This window comes from Mytilus californianus, unplaced genomic scaffold, assembly GCF_021869535.1.
Source record: "Mytilus californianus isolate M0D057914Y unplaced genomic scaffold, xbMytCali1.0.p SCAF_12, whole genome shotgun sequence".
Classification (NCBI taxonomy): domain Eukaryota; kingdom Metazoa; phylum Mollusca; class Bivalvia; order Mytilida; family Mytilidae; genus Mytilus; species Mytilus californianus.
The window spans coordinates 9158354-9175891 of record NW_026262604.1 but is presented as its reverse complement, the minus strand read 5'-3'; the positions used below and the strand labels follow the sequence as shown (position 1 = coordinate 9175891).

The 17538-nt window shown below is 31.8% G+C and overlaps 2 protein-coding genes across 8 annotated transcripts in view; both read right to left on the bottom strand.

The window, feature by feature from the left end:
• LOC127721327 (ankyrin-3-like) overlaps positions 1-17538 on the bottom strand; it is a 262076-nt gene that overhangs the window by 28708 nt on the left and 215830 nt on the right. The window lies entirely within an intron of this gene.
• LOC127722269 (ankyrin-3-like) lies at positions 860-17169 on the bottom strand. Its single transcript, XM_052229162.1, has 4 exons — positions 16989-17169; positions 14886-16826; positions 2446-2532; positions 860-900 (listed from the first exon to the last, which is right to left on the bottom strand). The coding sequence occupies exons 1-4, from the start codon at positions 17167-17169 to the stop codon at positions 860-862; spliced, it is 2250 nt and encodes a 749-aa protein (XP_052085122.1).

Sequence of the window (17538 nt, the reverse complement as noted above, 5' to 3'; positions counted from 1 at the left end):
AATGGTATTTCTATGATGAACAGTAAAAAAAAAGGAAAATGGTTGACAAGAAATCATTTGTGGCCCATACACGTTATAGTTTATTTTCGATGTTCTTGCATATTAACGCACGTGTAAATCAACATTTGCTTTTGATAGTTTATAGATTTTTATTAATAAAAAAAATCTTATATGTACTTTTAAAACTTGATATCACATTTGAAATTAATAGAACAAACATATCATTATTTTATTAGTAACATGGCATTTCCTGCGGGGTTTTTAAGTTGTTTCTAGTTGTGACAACACTTTCCCATTATATGGCAAGGTTGGGGGCTCACAGCGGGTAAATTTCTGTCCTCATGGAAGGTTTCGCCGTCATTACAATGTCTTTAGTAGTTTTTTCACGCCTGCGACAGAAAGCTAGACACAGGGATTACAGTTCGTCGTCGTCGGAAGCGATGGCGTAATCTATTTGTATGAAAATTTATATTTCAGAAGTTAAAAGACCTGGATGCTTCCTACCTTGTATGCAGATACCTTATGTCACGACTTTTCCGTCTGTCATATGTCTATTGTCCTTTACCTCATTGTAACAGGTCAGGAATAACCACCAATTGGTGGATTATACCTCAATTGACGTATAATCCACCAATTGACATATATTGGTATAGACCAATTGACGTATAATGCAAGTTTTGTTGCTATAAAAACGCTAGTGTGAGATAGGAGCATCATTTTGCAACTTATAACTTCTTTATGACCATTATTGAGTCCTCCGAAAGTTTCAGTTTTGTCAAAGCCTGCTGCATTTCTTGAGAATGCATGTGTACAACAATTCTTTTGTTGAAACATCTGTACTATTGACCATGATTGACTTTTAATAATGAAAGTCAAGTATTAACAAAGAGCTCCATTCACCTGTGGAGTTATACTCATAATCACATGACTGCAGACAGTATTGATGTCAATTGACAGGTGATTAGTGGTAAATTTGCCAATCAAGAATTGACAAGATAACAATAGAAGAAACTGCAAATACAATTATTGATTAAATGCAATATGTTATGTCACTATACTAAACTAGGAATGTTTGACATGTTTTCATACAATAATATGGTTTTAAGAAAACAATGCTCCATCTTGGTTTAATAATTTGCTTTGAAAAACAAAGGATTATACGTCAATTGGTCTATACCATTATGTGTCAATTGGTGGATTATACGTCAATTGAGGTATAATCCACCAATTGGTGGTTATTCCTGACCTGTGTAATGGTTCAGCGATTGGTTGAAAAAAAATTAGTTTTTTTTTATGTTAATTTCTCACTTGTTGTAAATAATAGGATACTTATATTTGGTATTTGAGTTCCTTGCAACACCTACATGTCCACCAGACAGGGTTCACCTGACCTCAACCTAATTACACGGATCAGTGTTGAAGGTTAAAATGTGATGGTCAAGTCCATATCTCAGATACTATAAGCAAAATGTCAACATTATTTGGTGAATGGTTGTAAGATGTACATGTCCGACTGTCAGGTTTTTTTCTGACCATGACCTTTATATCATGGTTTATTGAACAATTTTAAGTGTTTGTGGTTTGGTCTATTTTTCAGGTACTATAAGCAATAAGGATACTTTATCTGGTGTAAGAAATGATTTTAAGATGTATATGTCTGTTACATGATCTTGATTTTTATTTCATGGTTCATTGGTCAATGTTAGGTTTTCATGGTTTTGTAAGTTTATTCGATATTTTAAGCAAAAATCGATTGTTTTTGGTGTTTGTTATTATTGTTAGTTGTACATGTCTGTATGGCAGGGTTCACCTGACTTTGATTTCATTTTTATGGTTCATTGGTGAATGCTAATTTTTCATGGTTTTGCCAGTGCATCAGGTACATTAGGCAATGGGGCAACTTTATTTTGTGTATTGAATGATTGTAAGCTGAACATGTCTGTCTGGCAGGGTTAATATCACCTTAACCTTATCATTATTATTCAGTTAAGAATTTTTTTTTATTTGATATATGTCTGTCCCAAGTTTAAGTACGAGCCAAATTTTATTGACATTGAAATACCAGGAAGGTCTCAGGATATTTTTTTTCCGTGGTCTCCTGTAGTTTTTACAATATTTTTCGAATATCAAGCTGACACTTTGATGATTTCTGTACACATTGAAAACAAAACAATCCATACATTTTTCATGTCTGAAGTTTGTATCTATATGTTTTCCAACTGAAGGCCTAAATGAGAATAATTGCGATTGGAAAATACGGAAGTCTAGCAAGCTTTCCAAAACCTTTTCACGGTTTTTTGTTCTTTGGTTGTAAATAGCAGATTGCCAGTTTAAGGCTTGTACGTATCTATAATCTTCTTTGAATACTTTTGTTTGTTAAGGCCTCATCCGACCCTGATCCTACTTTTAATAAGAATTAATTTGTGTCAATTTGAAAAAAAATACTGTTTTTTTTTATTTTCGTGACGTCCAAAATAGCAGAAGATTTACTTACTAAATGCAAGGAAAACAGGGTAATTGAATGAATCAAACCTTGACCAAACGATACAAATGTGACGTATACAGGAAAGGCGTCACTTACATTGGTAACTACCACAGACCCATAAGAAACGAATACTGGTGATTAACCTAACAAATGATATGTATGCAGGAACGGCTTGACTTGCACTGGTAAGTACCACAGACCTATGAGAACGCATAATGGTAATTAACCTTACGTGTGTGATGTATGTGGTACAGGATTTTACCACAACAGTTCTTTGTATAGACCCCTGATAAATCATATTACAGATAAATCGTACAAATATAAGGTATGTGGTAAAGAATTTTATAACAACATGGTAAAAGATTTTACCACAACAGTTCTTTGTATAGACCCCCGATAAATTATATTGGAGATTAACCGTACAAATGTGAGGTTTGTGGTAATGAATTTAACCACAACATGGTGAACGATTTTGCCACCAGAGTTCTTTGTATAGACCCTTACAAAATCATATTGGTGATAAACCGTACAAATGTGAGGTATGTGATAAAGGATTTTTTCTTTCTATAGACCCTTGAAAAATCGTATTGGAGATAAACCGTACAAACGTGATGATTCTGGTAAAGGATTTTAAATTGTGGTAAATTTTATCATAACAGTTCTTTGAATAGACCATAAAGAAATCATATAAGAGATAAACCGTACAAACGTGATATTTGTGGTAAAGATGAAATTACATGTATATACCTGATGAAATGACTATAGAAAGCTGACAGTAACTTTCTTTCACTGTTGATACATTCATTTCACGAATTAGCGATCGATATTGTTTTGGAGGAGGGGATGGAGCCCTTGAACATTAGTAAATGTATTTCGCTTTCAATTGATTACACTTTAATATGTGCTTTACTAAAGGTGCGTATACACGGTACAATTTCCAATCCAATATGGTACCTTAGCCAAGGTTAATCGTACAGCGTTATGTTCACTAGAACAATACGATTTTACACTCGATTAATCAAACGAGGTCCAATTTTAACATTGTAGGTTCTCACGACGTCACTGTAGACATCAATAATAATTTCCCGCTAAAGAAAACTTTGACAGAAAATAGATTGAAAACCAGCCTTGTTACTGAGGACTTTCTTTGCACCAATTTATTCGTCATTCAATTTTTAATATCAGATCGATAAAGAACAAGTCTGTGGACACACGATTACAAAAATTCTGTTAATGTAAAAATATCTGCCGATTTTCCCTTTAGAGTAACATCCCTTTTAACGCCATGTTTGAGATGTAGGTGCACAAATTCCTTAATAAATCAGCCGAATTCAACTTTCTATTCTGACCGCTTGATTTTAGAAAAAAAAATGGTCTTTTGAACAATTTTTATTTCTTTTAATTTAGTCATAACTACGATCTAGTAAGGAAGTCTAAATCGTATGTGTATTACTTGTTTCAATTTAGTTAGTAAAATAAGAAAATCAACAGTTTATCTTTCCAAAATGGCGAAAAAGGAGAATAACTCAAACGGCGATTAGTTCATTCGAAACCCTACTTATAGTACTGTTCATATGATGAAGAAATAATTTTTTGTTCAGTTTAATAGAGGCCTGGAGCTTGCAGGTCAGTAACTGCTAGTAGTACTTTGTAAATTTGTGTTAAACAATGTCATTTTGCTTAGTTTCTTCTGTTACCTTTTCTAACATAGTTCTCGAACTTCTTTTAATTTGAGATATACTGTGCGTATTGCTGTTTATTTGCTTATTCAAAAATCCGAACATCACAACTGACAAACTTTCATACATGGACCACGCATTACCAAAAGTACAATTGAGTTGATAACTGATCAGTTAAGGTCTGATTTTTCATGGTTATGGCTAAAAAAATTTAATGTCCCAAACGACATATTTCCTTAAATGTCAGTCTATCTAAAAGGTTTTCTGATCTTAGCCTTTCACATATTGCCCCCAAAATTATTAAAAATTTTAATTTGGGGGTAAGACATATGAATCAAAACATATCATTCTGAATCTAAAATGTCCCAATTCAGTATATCAATTGTTCCTTTGAACATTTGGCTAAATAAATTTAAAGTCATTATGGACCTGTTTACCCCAATGTTAATTATTACTGGAACAACTATTGCCATAACTGCTTCGGAAACCTTGACCTGTTGTGATTGTAGACCGTATGGTCAAAACATAAATCAGTCTTCGTCATGCGATGGCACATTATCAAGCCACATTTAGTTTACTTTAGACATGGTTCAAAATATATCGTCCGGAAACCAGCACAGCCAATTTGAAATTGATCAATAGCTGTTTCGACCTTAACCTTTTACGCCAAGATCTCAAAATCAATTAGGTTCTATCTGTGACTGTAGTAAGTATCATGAACCGAAATGTCCCAATTTTAGTTGGGTGTTTGACCTTGACCTTTGGCTACAAGTTTTGAAAAGGTACAAATAACCATGGCTCAATATTGTGTAAGGAAATGGAAATTCTGAAGAAAGATTCATCATATAATAAGCCGAATTAGATTTCATGCACTCTTCTATCATAGCAGATTTTGTCAGATTATAACTGAATGTTGTAATTGCAAAGGCTGCGTACAGCGGTAATTCGGATAAATGATGAATGATATGTACCAATTTGCCATGTATTTCCAAGAAATATTGTTAAAAACCCTCCTTTTCCAAAGATGATACTATCTGAAACGGTACTTTTAATAAATTAAGAAATCAACCAAACATGACAATATCTGAAATTGTCCTGTTAACAAATTAATAAAACAACTAACAATAAGACTTTCTGAAATGGTTGTTTTAACAACGTAACAAATTAACAAAATATAACTCTATCTGAAATGGTCCTTTTAATAATTGAACAAATCAACAAAAGCTGACACTTTCTGAAATGGTCCTTTTAGCAAACTAAAAATTAAAACCAAAGAAATTAATAAATCAACCAAATATCACACTATCTGAAATGGTCCTTTTGAAAAATGAACAAATCAACAAATAATTACACTATCTGAAATGGTCCTTTTAACAAATTAATAAATCAACCAAATATGAAAATAAGAAAATGTAGTATGAGTGCCAATGAGACAACTGTGTAAAAAGTAAACAATTTTAGGTCAAAGTACGGCCTTCATCACGGATCCTTGGCTCACACCGAACAGCAAGATATAAAGGGTCCCGAAATGACTAGCGTAAAATAATTGAAACAGAAAAATACAACGGTCTAATCTATTTAAAAAAAACGTGAAACGAGAAACACTTATGAACCACAACAACAAACGACAATTTAGTCTATTTCTATTGTATCCTACAGTTACACCAAAACCATTGCACCCAAAGTATTTAACTATAAACAAGCATTGCAGGACCTTGATTTAGAACAATACCTAAACAACCCTCTGACATGTGACTGTTCCCACTCGCCTTATATTTACAGACCCTCTAAACATAATTCAACATGAACATCTGCGAAAGGTAATATCTCATGGTCCGAAGTTTAGAGAACCCCAACACATCAATTGAAACCATAACTTCAAAATAATTATGGATTCCATTGAGGACTACGCAAGAGCATGGGCTAACGAGAAGAAGTTGAACTAGACACATTGTCAGAATGGGTTAAAACAATCAGGTCTCTGATAAAACGTTGCATTTATAAGTTGAAAAACTCTGTGAATGATCGACCAAAGTCCGTTTTCAGAGACAAAGAGGCTGTGAAATGTCGATCATCTCTTTACGATAAGTATGTTGTTGTTCCTGCGGACAAAGCTTCACATAATATTGTTTTTGTATGTAAATCGTTCTACTACGAGTGTCTTGTAAAAGATTTAGTAATAAAAGAGCACTAAAGTAATCCCACATGCAAAAACATATCATATGACAAGGTTGAGATTTTGGCGAATCATAAGTCCTTCATGGCTTCAATGAACATTACATTGAACAGCAAATCGTAGGACTTACCTTGTTTGTATTGGTTACCTAAGCTTCACAAAATTCCGTACAAACAACGGTACATTGCCGGCTCATCTGCATGTTCGACTAAAGAAATGTCCATTAAATTGACAAAAAGTCTATCCGCAGTGAAAGAGGGTCTTCAGAAATACTGTGAAACTGTTTACTTGCGTAGTGGTATTAACATTATATGGATTCTAAAAAAACTCAAAAGAACTTCTGGATAATTTAAAATCTCGATCTTTTTCTGAAATTAGTTCTATCAAAACTTTTGATTTTTCAACCCTGTATACCACCATTCCCCATGTGAAATTGAAAAATCGTCTAAAAGAAATAATCCACAATGCTTTTCAACATAAAAATGGTAGCATACGCTATAAATTTATTACTTTGGGATACCATTTGGCATATTTTGTTAATAGAACAAGTGATCAGTATACTGGAGTTTCTTATTGGCATCATATTTGTTGAATTTGGAGGTAGAATTTTTCAACAAATTTTCGGCATTCCTATGGGAACGAACTGTGCGCCTCTCCTTCATATGAGTCGTAGTTCCTTCAGACACTTGTCAAAAACAAGAAGATCAAAGAAGCCAGATTATTTAATTTCACATTCAGATATATCATGTATATTAATGATGTTCTTTTCATTAACAATCCTAACCTTTCTGATTGGGTTCCATTAATATATCCCCCAGAACTAGAATCTAAAGAAACAACAGACACGGCTTCCTCCGCCTCATTTTTAGACTTATACCTCGAATTTGACAAACGCGATCATCTCAGTATCAGAATCTATGACAAACGAGACGATTTTAATTTTGAAATAATCAATTGCCCCCACCTTAGTAGCAATATACCAACTTCACCTGCATAAGGGATATATATTTCCCAACTGTTTCCGTATTCAAGAGCTTGCAGCTGCTACTTAGACTTTGTAAAACGTCTCCAGTGTCTGAGAAGGAAGTTGATGAACCAGGGGTATGTCGAAGAACGTCTCGTCCTTTTTCTAAAAAAGTTCATCGGAAGATACTAATACCAAGACCTTGTTGATAAATATTCCGTATCAACTTCACAAATAATACACAATGGTCTTGAAGTATAGATTCTGGGTACTGACGTTGTTTATCATATAAATAACGTGTTATAGTATTCTTTTCTTTGTCTTTATGGATATTACTTATACTGTTTAGTCTATTTTTTGTGATATCCATTTGACGTGGCTCTGTACTTATATATCCCATTGTGTTATTGTGCTATGGTAAATTTTTGTATTCTTGTCTTTCATTTTTGCTAATGTGCTTTGTCTATATGCCTTTTTGTGTTTCTTTGTTACATATTTGTTTGTTTTGATAGTGATTAAGACTATAACACAATGTTAACTGCTGTACCCCTATTTTTGACATTTTTACCATCGTTGTCAATATATTGGAATTTTATGCGACTGTCATACATTGTACAAGTGAGAGGTTTAGCTAGCTATAAAATCAGGTTTAATTCACCATTTTCTACATAAGAAAATGCATGTACAAAGTCAGGAATATGACAGTTGTTATCCATTCGTTTGATGTGTTTAAGCTTTTGATTTTGCCGTTTGATTACGGACTTTCCGTTTTGGATTTTCCTCCGAGTTCGGTATTTTTGTTATTTTACTTTTTACTAAACATCAGGTTCCTGACTTAGGATAGGTGCAAACAAATGCAGCGGGTTGAAACGTTTTAACAGGCTCCAACCTTCACTCTAACCAAAAATAGTATTGTAACATTACAACATAGAAAGACAAACTATAAAATATCAATTGAAATGGCTTAACTCAATCAAAAAGACATATTAACAAAAACAAATAAACATACGATGAACGAATAAACACAATATAACAGCATTATTAAATAAAAAAGGGGGAGATGTTAAACCATGTCAAAAAGACAACTATAATCGTGCACACAATGGCGTTAAATAAAACAACATACACAGGTAAATTTAGATATAATACTGTTGTTGTTAGGAGTACAAAAATATTGTTTACAAAATAAATATATTTGTTGTTTATAGAACGAGAACAAAAAGTGAAAATTTATCGTCATACTAAATACTTATGAGGGTGGTACATATTAAAAATAGTGAGACGAGATATAACACAAAATAGGTAAACATTGAACATGTTGAATAACAAAAATGCATTACAAATTGTGTCAACTGGCCAAATCAACAGGAAAGTATGATTTGAGACTACTCGCAGTTACTGAAAGCTAGTTAAAAGCCAAAAACAATTAATAATAAAAAAATCATGCATTAGAGACTAAAAATAACTAAAACACAGCATAGGGATTTAATGTTTTAACGCAATGGACAGTCAAAAAAAGACATGATAAGTGCAATGCCAGAATAAAAGTATCGACAGGCAGTTTGATAGTTAGGATGACACTATCTGAAATTGTCGTATTAGAAAATGAATAAATCAACCAAAATGGCACTATCTGAAATGGTAAATTTAACATATAAAAAAAATCAACAAAAAATGACACTATTTGAAATGGTCTTTTTCAAAAATTAACAAATCAACCAAAGATGACACTATCTGATATGCTTCTTGTGTTTTATGTCGAATCATATGCCGGACCCTTTTATGAATTACTTTACGGTTAGGGGTTTTCTCATTGTTGAAGGCCTCATAGTAACTTTTAGTTAATCTAACCATAGTTCAGGACACATCGAGGATTGCAGGAATGGAGACATAGCGTAATCACAAAAAATCGTAGAAATAGCGCCGAATGAAGGGAAGCTATTTTTTTAAACCATTTAAAAAAAAAAAGATATTTGTCCAATCAAAGTCTTCTCTTCCAATACGGCATTGTATTTTATTCAGAAAATAAAAGAAATTGATTGTATAGCAGATTCTTCTTGTCTTACTGACATACAGTTGCGAACATCTAGTGGTTGTCGTTGGTTCTTGTCTGTCATTTTGTATTTCGTAAATTGTTTTGTTATTAATTAGGCCGTTAGTATTCGTAATTGCATTGTTTCGTATTTTTCATGTCAGGGCGCTTATCGGTGACTTTACAGCATGGGTTTTCTCAATGCTGAAGGCCTTAAAGTTGTCCATAATTGCTTATATAAACTTCTTTTGAACTTTGGTAGATAGTGGTCTCATTGGCAATCATACCACATCTCCTTATGTGCATATTTATATTTATGTAATTTGGTCTTTTGTGGTAAAACGTATCCTCTCTAATTGACATACAGTTACGAACATCTATATCAATTGGTATAAAGTTGAGAATAGTCTCATTGGCAAGCATTCCACATCTTCTTACTTTTTATATCTACAGTTGCAAACATGGTGGATAATTGTCTCGTTGTCAATCATACAACATCTGCTCATTTTGATTTTGACTCACTTGAAATTACTGGATGGTGTTCAATGTTGGGCCCGGCTGTGGTAGATATCTTCAAATAAATCACAACAAACACATGTAACATTGTATACATTTATTATTTCAACTTTCAAATAAATATATATGTACAATCCATGAAAACAATACAGTTGTTGCCAAGGTAACCATTATGTTAGTTTGTGGTTCCTAAACCTTTATCTAAATCGTCATCTTAACAATGCTTAAGTTTCACATAGCATTTTTCTTTTTTAAAGAACTTCTTTTTCATAATGTTCTACCTGACAATCATGAGATAAATGACTGCCTAATCAGATTTAGTCCTTCTTTAAAAAAATGTTGGACTTTTTCTTTTTTAATTCCACTATTTGCGACATAAAATCTCTAGGGATACAAACATTAGGATTTCTAACTACTTCTTAAAAATTTATCTGAAATCTAAAACATCCAAATAATTTGAATATCTTGAACTTTTAGAATAAAGATAAATATAAATTTATCTAAGAAAGATAATAATCATACACAAAAATATCAATATATCACTAATAAATAATTTTATAGTAATCATTTTTATTTTTCTGATACAAATTTAGTACATAAATTATTTCCGATTACAAATATAAAAAATATATCATTCATCACAATACATAATAGTAACAATCAGTATATATTTTACATAAAACTAAATAGTAACAATCAGTATATATCATTCATAGCAATACACGATAGTAAAATTCAGTATATATCATGCATAACAATACACAAACGTAAAAATCAGTATGTATCATTCATAACCATACACACTAGTAATAATCAGTATATATCATTTATAACAATACACAATAGTAACAATCAGTATTATCATTCATCACAATACGGAATAGTAACAATCAGTATATATCATTCATAACAATGTGTCAAAGAGACAACAACCCGACCATAGAGCAGACAACAGCCGAAGGCCACCAATGGGTCTTCAATGCAGCAAGAAACTCCCGCACCCGGAGGCGTCCTTCAGCTGGCCCATAAACAAATATGTATACTAGTTCAGTGATAATGGACGTCATACTTAACTCCAAATTATACACAAGAAACTAAAATCAAAAATGATACAAGACTAACGAAGGCCAGAGGCTCCTGACTTGGGACAGGCGCAAAAATGCGGCGGGGTTAAACATGTTTTTTATAGTGTATATCATACATAACAATATAAAATAGTAACAATCAGTATATATCATTTATGACAATACACAATTATAACAATCAGTGTATAACATGTATAACAATACACAATAGTAACAATCAGTGTTAACCATTTATAACAAAACAAAATAGTAAAAATCAGTATATATCATTTATAACAATACATAATAGTAACAATCAGTTTATATTTTACATAACAATATACAATCGTAACAATCAATATATATCACTCATAACAATACACGATATTAAATATTAGTAAATATAATTCATAACAATACACAATAATAACACTCAATATATATTTTACATAACAATACACAATAGTAACAATCAATATATACCATTCATAACAATACCCAATAGTAACAATCCGAGTATATCATTCATAACAATACACGATAGTAACAATCCGTATATATTATACATAACAGTACACGATATTAACAATCAGTATATATCATTCATAACAATACACAATAATAACACTCAGTATATATTTTACATAAAAATTCACAATAGTAACAATCAATATATATCATTCATAATAATACACAATAGTTACAATCAGTGTATATCGTACATTACAATATAAAATAGTAACAATCAGTATATATCGTTCTTAACAATACACAATAGTAACAATCAGTGTATATCATACATAACAATATAAAATAGTAACAATCAATATATATCATTCTTAACAATACACAATAGTAACGATCAGTGTATATCATTCATAGCAAAACACGATGGTAATAATCAGTATATAATTTACATAACAATGCACAATAGTAACAATCAGTATATATTTTACATAACAATGCACAATAGTTACAATCAGTGTATATCATTCATAGCAAGACACGATAGTAACAATCAGTATATATTTTACATAACAATACACAATAGTAACAATCAGTATATATCTTTCATAACAAAACACGATAGTAACAATCAGTATACATCATTCATAACAGTACAAAATAGTAACAATCTGTACATATCATGCATAACAGTAAATAATAGTAGTTATTAGTTTATATTTTTACTGAAAATTGTAAAAATCTTTTATCTTCAATACATAAAACTTCTTTATTTCTTCATTCTTTGAATTTTTAGATTTTATTTTTCTCTATTCCTTCTCTATTCTTAATGAATATACCAGTTTGAAGGTAACAGGAATTATGGAATATCCGTTTCACAGATGATAGCGGATGTGTTCCAAACTACAATCCCGTCCCCTTTTTTCGAATGTGAATTCGACTTATTACCGGGTTTGTACTAACATAAGCAACATGACGGGTGCCACATGTGAAACAGGATCTGCTTATCTTTCCTAAGCACATGAGATCACCCCCAGTGGTGTTCATGTTTCTCAGTTGTTAGTTTTCTATGTTGTGTTTTCCGTACTGTTGTTTGTCTGAGTGTTTGAGTGTCCCTTTTGTATCTTTCGCCTCTATTTTACAAATTTGTCGATGTTGAAAATAAATTTGACACAGGGGTATCTTCAAAACAATGAATGTTCTACAGAGGAATTACAACGAAATTTTAAAAGTCGGCAAAAAAGATGAAAACTTATGTGCGAGCACTACAAAGTTCCAGTTTTAATATTTTTTTTTCATTAAGGGACATTTGTAAAAAAATGAAACTACTAAAAATAATTTACTTTTAAAGTAACATAATTCCAAAAAGGTTTAGGCTGTCATCTTAAAAAAAACTACAAAGCAAGTATTTCACATTTAAGCAAAGCATTAAGTTATAAAGGATGTTCGCTACACTGATTCAAAATAACACGATTTATACATGTTATAGCAAAAAGTTATAAATTGATATTATATAAATAACGGAACTTAAAAAACAGAAAAAGAAATAAAAAAACAGTGTCCTTATTTTTGAGATATAAGCAATTTGGTGGGAAATAATCTTCGCACATTAAACATTGTCACTTTTTTCTTTCAAAAATTTAGAAAAAAACAAGGATTTTATAAAATGTTGAATTAAAAAAAAACAACTAAACTATATGAAATAAAATAATGAAAAGAAAAGAAGGTGTTTGTACATGGCATTACATGGATAAAACTAGAGGACTTCAAATATCTAACAAAAAGTCAAAAAACAAGAATAGCAAACATCGTTAACCAAAGCATCAATTTAAATCACACGAATAGGACTTTTTGGTGATAGACCTTTACTCTGACAAATACATTGTATTTAAGTCTTTATAATATATATATAAACAAGTAACATAAAACCCGTAGACCTTTTAACATAACAATATACTTATATATTATCAATAGTCCTCTAATTCTGCCAATCTAATCATCATATCATATAACAATTAATTTTAACGAACTGTAGTTTTACTGACGGAACTATTACTATCTTTATACAAGCATAATCTGTAAACTAAATTAACATGAATATTATGTACAAAATATAGAATGGAAAACAGAAATCAAAATTGATAGCAAAACATAATATTTGTAAAATGACAATATGAAAAAGAGTCCGACTACACGCTCTATTTAGATATTAATCTAACAACAAAAGTAATGATGGAAAAATCTAACAACTTAATTAATATGAGCATTATGTATTAAATGTAGAGTAGAAAAACAGAAATTAACATTGAAAGCAAAACAAAAATTAAATCGTAAAATGACAATATGAAAAAAGAGTCATATCACACGCTCCATTTAAATAACAATCCAACACCAAAAACAAATGAAATAACATAACAATAAACATAAACATAGAATAGTTCAATATATTGTACATTGAAATCACGTCTGAAAACATTAAGTGAAATAAAGAAGTTTCAGAATGTAAATGTGGATTCATTATTATCCATGGGATACTAATATTCGTGGACTTCCTGGCTATAGAAAATTAACAATGTAAATGTTCAAATATGTTTATTTGAACACTCTGGCAAAACCACGTAATCGTCAAATATTCATGAAAATACAAGTTTGCATCAACCCATAAAAATTGTTATCCACGAAAATAAATGAATTCACAGTAAGGCAAAAATTGATTAGGTTACACTAGTCCATAAACATATTGAAAGAGTTACAATAAGTTAGTGTATTTACAGTTATATTAATTGGCATCACCAGAAAGGTTTTACTGCACATCAAAATCAAATATGTCTCTTTTGTTCTTGGTGATAAAATCAAGACGAATGAAAAGTGAAGTTAGAAAACAACGAAGAAACTTAAAACATTTCAGTAATGATAGCGTTACAATATTTGCTGAGTGAGGTACAGTTAACTTCATTGACATCAACAGAAATGGTTTTACTGCACATCAAAATCAAATATGTCTCATCTGTTCCTGGTTATAAAATCAAGACGAAAGAATTGTGACTTTAGAAAATCAACGAAGAAACTAAAACAACTAATAATGATAGAATAATAATGTTTACTGAGTGATGTACAGTTATATTAATTGGCATCAACTAAATGATTTTATTACAAATCAAAATCAAATATATCTCTATTGTTCTTGGTAATAAAATCAAGAAATATTTATGTAAAGTAAAGCTATGCTGCATGTGTCTTGTACCCATGAAAACATTAGAGACATACGTAATGGAATGAATAATAAACGATATCAAACAAAACACCAATCAACAATAATTAGAAAAGACCATCATTGTCACATAGATCAAAATTATGATTTCTTCTTTAACAACATCTTTACAATATCAGTATGTCTTTGCTGATTTGCTATGCCCATAGGACTCCACCCTTTATTATCACATAGATCTATTTTAGGATTTCTTTCTAACAGCAACCTTACGATATCAATATATCCTTGCTGACTTGCCATGTACAAAGGACTACAGCCATCATTGTCACATAGATCAAGATTAGGAGTTCTCCCTAACAACAACTTGACTATATCAGTATGTCCTTGCTGACTTGCCATGTACACAGGACTACAGCCATCATTGTCACATGTATCAATATTAGGATTTCTCTCTAACAACAACTTTACTATATCAATATGTCCTTTCTGACTTGCTATGTACAGAGGACTACAGCCATCATTGTCACATATATCAATATTAGGATTTCTCTCTAACAACAACTTTACTATATCAGTATCTCCTTGCTGACTTGCTATGTACAGTGGACTACAGCCATGTTTGTCACATAGATCAATATGGGGATTCTTCTCTAAAAACAACTTTACTATATCAGTATATCCATTCTTACTTGCCTTTCTCAGTGCCTTCCAGCAATTTTTGTCACATAGATCAATATGAGAATTCCTCTCTAACAACAACTTTACTATATCAGTATGTCCGTTTTGACTTGCCATGTACAGAGAACTCAAGCCATCATTGTCACATAGATCAATATTAGGACTCTTCTCTAACAGCAACTTTACTATTTCAGAATGCCCTTTCGCACTTGCCTGTCTCAGTGGACTGCAGCAATCATTGTCACATAGATGTATGTTAGCATTCCTCTTTAACAACAACTTTACTATATCAGTATTTCCATTCTGACTTGCCTTATACAGAGGACTACAGCCATTATTGCCACAAGGATTAACATTAGCATTCCTCTTTAACAACAACTTTACTATATCAGTATGTCCTTTCTGACATGACATGTTCAGTGGACTACAACCATTTTTGTTACATAGATCAACGTTAAGATTTCTCTGTAACAACAACTTTATTATATCAGTATGTCCATTTTGACTTGCCATGTTCAGTGGACTACAACTGTTTTTGTTACATAGATCAACGTTAGTTTTCTTTTCTAGCAACAAATTTACTATATATTTATGTCCATTCTGACTTGCCCAATATAGAGGACTACAGCCATTATTGCCACATAAATTAACATTAGGATTCCTCTTTAACAGCAACTTTACTACATCAGTATGTCCATTTTGACTTGCCATGTTCAGTGGACTACAACTATTTTTGTCACATAGATCAACGTTAGGATTCTCTTCTAGCAACAACTTTACTATATCAGTATGTCCTTTCCGACTTGCCATGTAAAGAGGACTACAGCCATCATTGTCACATATATCAATATTAGGATTTCTCTCTAACAACAACTTTACTATATTAGTATGTCCTTGCTGACTTGCCATGTACAGAGGACTACAACCATTTTTGTCACATAGATCTATATGAGGATTCCTCTCTAACAGCAACTTTACTATTTCAAAATGTCCTTTCGCACTTGCCTGTCTCAGTGGACTCCAGCCATCATTGTCACATACATCAATGTTAGGATTCCTCTCTAACAACAACTTTACTATATCAGTATTTTCGTTCTGACTTGCCTTATACAAAGGACTACAGCCATTATTGCCACATAGATTAACATTAGCATTCCTCTTTATTAACAACTTTACTATATCAGTATGTCCTTTCTGACATGCAATGTTCAGTGGACTACAACCGTTTTTGTTACACAGATCAACGTTAAGATTCTTCTCTAACAACAACTGTACTATATTAGTATGTCCATTCTGACTTGCCATGTACAGAGGGCTACAGCCATCAATGTCACATAGATGAACATTAGGATTCCTCTCTAACAACAACTTTACTATATCAGTATGTCCATTTTGACTTGCCATGTACAGAGGACTACATTCATTATTGCCACATAGATTAACATTAGGATTCCTCTTTAACAACAACTTTACAATATTAGTATGTCCTTTCTGACTTGCCATGTTCAGTGGACTACAGCCATTTTTGTTACATAGATCAACGTTAGGATTCCTTTCTAACAACAAATTCACTATATAATTATGTCCATTCTGACTTGCCTAATACAGAGGACTACAGCCATTATTGCCACATAAATTAACATTAGGATTCCTTTCTAACAACAACTTTACTATATTAGTGTGTCCGTTTTGACTTGCAATGTACAGAGGACTACTACCATCATTGTTACATATATCAATAGTAGGATTTCTCTCTAACAACAACTTTACTATATCAATATGTCCTTCCTGACTTGCAATGTAGAGACCAGTAATCGCATCATCTCTACATTGATCCACATCCACTTCATTATGTAAAATCCACTGTACCATATCCGTATAACCATAATAACACGCCATTATCAGTGATGTACAGCCCTTGGATGGTGTAAACTTCCCAAAATAACGTGTATGGTGTAATGGTGTATGGCATATGGTGCAATGGTAGAAGGTGTATGGTGCTATGGTGTATGGTGTAAGGGGAATGGTGTAATGGTGTATGAGGAATGGTGTGATTGTGTAACGTGCGATCGGGAATGGTGTGAATGAATGGTGTACGACATTTCATTGGTTGAAACCGAAGTTCATTTTATTTTAATTTTTCGGATTGTAAACATAAACAATAATAATAATCCTATTGTTCTTTTTTCCCAGTAAAGCAAATTACTTTACTCGTTAGACTCTATGTCATATATATTTAACCCTCTTGCTGCCGAGTTTTTTTCTTGC

Excerpts from the sequence above, each read along its gene's own strand:
- LOC127722269 (XM_052229162.1), bottom strand. The coding sequence starts at position 17,169 with ATGGCGTGTTATTATGGTTATACGGATATGGTACAGTGGATTTTACAT. Across the intron at positions 16,827-16,988 it reads TGATATATGTAACAATGATG|AAAGGAATCCTAACGTTGAT; the intron begins GTAGTAGTCCTC and ends ATTTGTTGTTAG. Across the intron at positions 2,533-14,885 it reads TAGTCCTTTGTACATGGCAA|GTTTGATTCATTCAATTACC; the intron begins GTCAGCAAGGAT and ends CGTTTGGTCAAG.